Source organism: Cryptomeria japonica, chromosome 1 (assembly GCF_030272615.1).
Source record: "Cryptomeria japonica chromosome 1, Sugi_1.0, whole genome shotgun sequence".
NCBI lineage: Eukaryota > Viridiplantae > Streptophyta > Pinopsida > Cupressales > Cupressaceae > Cryptomeria > Cryptomeria japonica.
The window spans coordinates 565516854-565523572 of NC_081405.1; the positions used below are offsets into that span (position 1 = coordinate 565516854).

The following is a 6719-nucleotide window of genomic DNA, read 5'->3' on the forward strand; positions in this document are numbered from 1 at the left end:
AAACAAGGTGTTAAAGAAAAAGTGACTGATTTCATTAGTAGATATAAGCATTTGTATGCTCAAATTTCTTTTCCAGTGCCTGACAATGATATTCAAAGAATCTTTATTTCTAATTTACAAAAAGACATTAGAGAAAAACTCCTGTTTTCTGAGTTTACTTCTTTCCAACAGTTGTGCGCAACTCTTCACAATTATCAACTGACTGTGAGTCAAATGGAACAATCACATCCTATGGCTCCGAGTGATAAGGGTGATAGCAGTCAACAACCATTTGGGAAGTTTAAACCGAACAGAGAGTCCATTAAATTCAATGAAAACATCATCAACAACAATGTGAATGCAGCATCAGGTGTGTCTCCTATTTCTAAGTTTTTCAAGAAAGAAAGAAAGTTTACTCCTTTGAATGAATCATTGCATAGTATTATGAATAAGTTATTGGAACAAAATGTGCTTACTCTTCCTCCTATAAGGCAAATTGATCCTGCAAAGATTAATTCGCCCTATTTTGATAACAAATCTTTTTGTCAATTTCATCGTCAACCTGGGCATGATACTGAAAAATATTTTTCTTTAAAGGGGAAAATTCAAGATTTGATTGATAATAATACTATTTCTGTTTCTGGAGTGAATGATAAAGGCAACACATCTGTAGCTCCTCCTAACCAAAATCTTCAGATTTTTACTGATCCATTGCCTTCTCATACCTCTAATGCGATTGATACTACTGATTCCTCTGTCTCACCTGATGATCTTGTGTCCATGATTCCGAATGTGATTAATTTTGTGGAGCAACAGAAAATCCCTAAAGAACCTTCCATCACATTTGATTCCAGTGAAACTATCAGAGCACCTGATGGTCCTTTATATATAGTTGCAAAAGTCAAGAATACACCTTGTCGTGGAGTGCTTATTGACCCTTCTTGTATGGTTAATGTCATTACTGAAGAATTTCTTTTTACTTTGCAATTGAATCAAGTGATCTATGATGAAACAAATGTGGTTGTGAAACTATTTGATGCATTTTCTTCTCCTGCAATTGGTTCTATTACATTACCTATTGAGGTCCATAACAAATCTCTTGATGTGGACTTTGCTATTATTCCATCATCCGAACAATTTCGTGTGAAGCTTGGCTATCCTTGGCTATCTTCCATGAAAGCTATTGCTTCTCCTATTCACAAGTGTTTGAAATTTCCCCATAATGGTGAAGTTGTTACTATCAATCATAGTCTCTTTAAACCAGCTGAAAGAACTTCTAGCGTTCCTATTGATTATTTTTGGCCTAAACAATTCCAATCTCTTCCTCCGCGAAGTGATCATCTTTTCAAATCTTATCAAAAGTGGAAAAAAGATATGATCCTATCTCTAAGTGAACCTAGAACACCTAAAATTGACATTCCTATCATTCTTGAGAAGGAAGTTCTTCCTTTGAAAGATAAAACCAATGTCTTTCCTCAAGAAGATTCCCAACCCATTCCTATGGATGTGACTATGTCTATGCCGAATAAACCTCCTAAGAGTAGACCTATACCTCCTTGTCATGATGGACTTGGTCTCCTTCCTAAACCAAATATTCCTCCTTTATATGGAGCAGTTCCTCCTCCTTCCTTTTATGGAGAGAAGAGACCTTCCTCTTCTCCTATTGTTCAACCTAAGAGACCACAACCTAAACACCCAAGTGATAAGGATGAGAAAATTTATCCTCCTCACTCTTCGCAACTTCCTACTAAGACTAGACGAAATCGTTCGGCACGTGAACGCCGACGAAAGCGTCGTCTTAGAGCTCAGGCAGCTGCTTTTCAAACTTTGCAATCTCCAAAAACACCTTCAACAAGCATTATTCCATTTTCTCCTCAGCCGACGATTGAGCCGAAATCTCCTAAACATAAGATGCATGATGGTCTTGATCCTGTGCGAGTTAAAGATCCTATTTTTATAAATCTTGATGATGATATAGATGAAAATATTATTCATGATGAAAATGTTACTCCTGTTCATTCTGATAGTGAATATGAACTTGTTGATATTGATAACCATTTATCTAACGAATTTTCTAAAGCACTTATCCTAGCTCCTAGACAAGAACAACGTGGCTTGGAACATGAACATAGCCCTTGTTTGGATCTTGTGATAGCTCCATCTGCTGTGTTGGATGTTCCTCCTCTAGCGTGTTCCCTACCTTCCCGAAACATTGATCAGCAAGATCGAGGGGTAGATGACGTGCTAGACTAGTTTCATTAGCATAGTAGATTCTCTCCCCCTCTCTTTTGTTACTTCTTCTATATGTTATTCTCATTCTTCTATTTGTTGTCCTTAGTGTTGTCTACTTGAGGACGATGCAAAACATTGAGATCTCTCGATCTCTCTCATGTTGACTCAAAAGACACATGTGCTCCCTTCTTCTAGGTGACCTTCCTTGATTGGGGAATGAAGAACAATTATGCATACATACATATGATATACATGAATTATCATACAGCATACTGACCCCAAGGAAAGCGAAGTCACCTTGTGCTTTGTGTTTTGTGTCTATTATCCTTGGGTTTATCTCACACTTGGGGGCTAAATCCTTGTGATAACATGCTCCTTTCCTTTCTCATTTCTTATATGTATCACTACCTTAAAGCAATCACCCCCGGTGAGGCATGTGCGATCGCTTTAACGTAGGGGGGCATACATCCCGTTCATATCTTTTCAAGATACTTGAAAATTTCTTGGCAAATTTAACCTTGCCTTGAAAATTTTTGATATCTTTCTTGCATGACTCATAGTGAGGGAACCTTACTACTAACAGTCATGGTTCTCCCTCGTGATCTTCCCTTTTACCTTGTCAATCGAAGTCGTAAGATCCTTAGTCCACTGGGGGCTTGGTGTATCTTGCCTCCTTGACGTGGTGAAAGTCTTTCAATGTTGTTTCCTTGTACTTTACCGGAAGTATGAGCATACGCCTATACTCCCGCTAAAGTGGGGGCTAAATGTAGCATCCTAAAATTGCAACACTTGCAATTTCGACTGCATTTCGGTCTTCACGATGGCGACGCAACACGCAACCTGAATGGAGACCCCGAAACCTGTTTATGACACCAAAAACTGCATTTTCTTGCACCCTGGCCTGAACCTCCTTTGCACCCTGCTGTCCCGGGAGGTGGGACCAGAGCACCCAGCGCCCTGGTCCTTCAGGACCAGGGCACCCAGCGCCCTGGTCCCTGGCCCTATTTTGGGCCCGGTTTCCTATGGGGCTTCGGGTCCTTTTGTTTACAATTTGGAAAATTAACTTTCCTGGTCGGCCTAAGGTCAAGAAAATCAGTCTATTAACCCTAATTGACAAGTATATAAACTACATTTTCCTCTTTCATTCGATATGATGGAAAAGGCGTGGAAACTATACTCAAGCATTCAAGCATTCAAGCATTCCTTCAAGTAATTGATCATTTCAAGTCTCCATTCAAGGCTAAATGTTGCATTCAAGACAAGGATTCAACCATTGAAGAGGAGATCACTTACAACACATTACATGATACAACATACAACAATACAACAAACAACAACATCTATACCTTCGCACATAAGGATACAAACATCCTTACAACAAGGTATTAGTACTTGTTTTACATTACATACATTGACATTTATAGCAATTTCTCATTTCTTGGTTAATTCCAAAACCGGGGTTTGACCTAAAGGCAAACCCCTAATCCCTAACCCCCCAATCGTCTTCTCTTTTCTGTGTGTAGGTTGCAGGTATGCGGCTGAAATTGAAGATCTGGAATCCTTGTGCAGAGACGAACAGATCCCCCTTCGTTTCGCGGATTTTTCGGAGGACCGTGGCGCCGGGCGCCATCGTCCCGACAACTTTTTCTCAAATTTGCAGGACAGCGCCGTATCGACATTTTACTGCTAATTCCAGGTCCGCAGCTTCATCCTATATCCCTATCTCAGTTTATAAGCGAATCTTTGTCACTTTCTATGCATTCCTAGCTTAATTCTTCTATCAACATTCTTTACAAAAGAAGGTAGCCTTGCTTTCTTAACCCTTGAAACACATTTAGCATCCAATCTTGCATTGTGTGGGATTGGATCTTGTGGGTTTCAACCCCTCTTTTGAATGTAAAGTCTCTTCCCTAAGTGAAAACCATCAACCCTAGTGAATGTCCCTTCTCTCTCCTTGGAGTTGGAAGATGGGAGAGCAACTACGGTTCGATCGCGATTTTCCGCTTTACAGTACCAAATTTTATTTTTAAAATAAGTATCTATTTCTAATTACACCATAATATACTTGTTCCTTTTTAGAATAAATATGCATTTTGGAGTATGTACATGCTCTATAAATTTTAAAATATATTTTCTTTAGGCTTGGAAACTCAAACCATAGCCTTGGACGTACAAGCACAAATATATATTTTTTTATTAGACAATAGGAATCGGGTAATCCCCCTATAAACTAGAGTGCATTGAGCAAACTTTTTAACATGATCGATGATGCTAGCATGACACCATGTGGGCTAGGGGGAGATTGGTCCACTTGACCTTGTGCTTTTAACTTAGGAAACTCTCACCAATTCAATGGGGTCCCGCATGTTAATAGAAAGAGAAAAATCAACTTTAGCAATACAATTGATAATTTCTTTTGAGAATTTTTGGACTATCTCAAAACCCATTACAAATGAAAATGGCTAGTTTTCAAATATATACTTTTTTTTACTATTGAATTTTTTTTGTATTTATTAATCCTTTTTAAGCAAAGAAATATTTTTACTTGAAGTAACATATATATAATTATTGCTTATACATATATACATAAATGATTGTTGGTAACCACTTAAAATTACTGCCCCACTCTCCACATTGGTCCCAATTAATTAACTTAAGCTTGAAACTCTGTGGAGGTTAGTGTGCTATAAGATATCTTGATTGATGGTCAACTTGGAACCTTGTGGAGGTTAGTGTGTTACAAGATATCTTGATTGATGGTCAGCTTGGAACATGGGAGCAGCTGAACACTAAGTATGAATTGCCTCTAATCCACAAGAAAACATACACTATTATTAATAAGACATTGAGGACTGGTCTGAGAAGAATGATCCACTCATCCACATCCCTTAGATAGGTGGCTAATTAAGCCATAGTGATCATCTCAAATGTATTGGACACTAAAATTATGTACTGCCCATTTGAATTTTATCATCCACTCTTTCTTCCCTTCCTTTTTCCTTCCTCTTTTGCTCTACCAATTGATATTAGTAAATGTAAAATTAAAAAAATAACTCAAGAGATAAATTAAAATAGTTCGTACACCTACCATATGTAAATGCTATATACATATCCTTTGGCGTGAATAAAATCACTACAGGAAACTTCTGTGATACAAACAAATTAATATAAAATTCAAAGTTGTGTTGTCGTGATTCGTCTAAGTATGCATGTGTGTGCTTCCATTATTCGATCCGTAAACCTTACGTTTGCCAACAAGTTTCTAAAACTGACTTGCTCTTTTTATTATTTATATTATCATTTCCGTATTATGAATGAGGGTTTATAAACTGATTACTGAAACACTTCCATAATTTCCTTTTCTTTCGAGTGTTACCAGCGTACATTAAAAACGAATCCAGTTATGGCTTTAACAGCGAATGGTCGCCCTTTGTATACAGATAAATATGGAGGCCTTAATCGTAGAGATATCAATTATTTTTTAAGCGTACAAGTTCAAATTTTGAACAAAACCCTGTGACCCTGTAACTACTGTAAATATTCAAAGAATCCTTCAAAAGAATGAAGTTCCGGATTTCACAGTCCTTCAATCAATGAGCTTGTGCAAGTGAGTCACATAATTCAAAGAATGAACGTTTTGCTTTATTTTACAGCAGATTCAGGTAAGATCAAAACTATCTATTAAATAATTTCCATTCAATACAAGCAACCAGTATTTTCGGGTATCTCTGCAAATATACGATCTTATCTTTGAAGATCGAAGGCAGCAGCGTCATCGAACACTGTAAACTGCCTGTAATCTACAAAATCGTCCTCAAAAAGCCAGTTATCGACAAAGCCTTTAAATTCCTGGTTTTCGGCAAAGTCGAAACAAGGATTTAAAATCTCCTCTTTTGAAGAAGTAGAGGATAAATTACAATCCTCCTCTGAATTCTGTAGAGGAATGCCAAGCTCATCATCGGAAGCCTCTAACAGGAAATCCAGATTAATTTCGCCAGTGTCTCCACAGCAGCTGGTCATATCAGAAGACACAGATTCATCTCTCTTTAATCCAGCCGAGCTATCATAAGAAGTGGAGCAAGAAGTTATGCCGATTTCCTCCTCCAGACTTCTCATAATCCCGCTAACAGCTTCCTCACTGGCAGTGCATTTTTCATCGTCTTCCAGTAACTTAAAGATCAATTTCTCCGTCTCAGCGCGAAAACGTTTCGGAGAATCAAGCGGAGCCTCATCCTCGCGGCACCGTTTCTTCAGCAGGCCAGACATTTTTTTTTTAAATTCCAGAAGCTGAGGCAACAAAAAGGGCAAGAAGGTATATACAATGTATATATATCCAGAAGCGCAGATAAATAAAACGGAACGAGGTATACACAATGTATATATACTTCGTTGGGCGACTGCAAGAGTTATAATATGGTAAGCATAAGGGTTCGAATCTCCTTAAATATCGATGAGATGTCTTCTAGCGCATCGATTTCGGGCACAAGTTTTCAATCAATCAAATCAAG

General features: G+C 38.0%; 1 protein-coding gene across 1 annotated transcript; it reads right to left on the reverse strand.

The window, feature by feature from the left end:
* Positions 1-5955: 5955 nt before the first annotated feature.
* On the reverse strand, positions 5956-6477 carry LOC131039753 (uncharacterized). Its single transcript, XM_057972587.2, has one exon. The coding sequence runs from the start codon at positions 6475-6477 to the stop codon at positions 5956-5958; it is 522 nt and encodes a 173-aa protein (XP_057828570.2).
* Between the last annotated feature and the right edge of the window lie 242 nt (positions 6478-6719).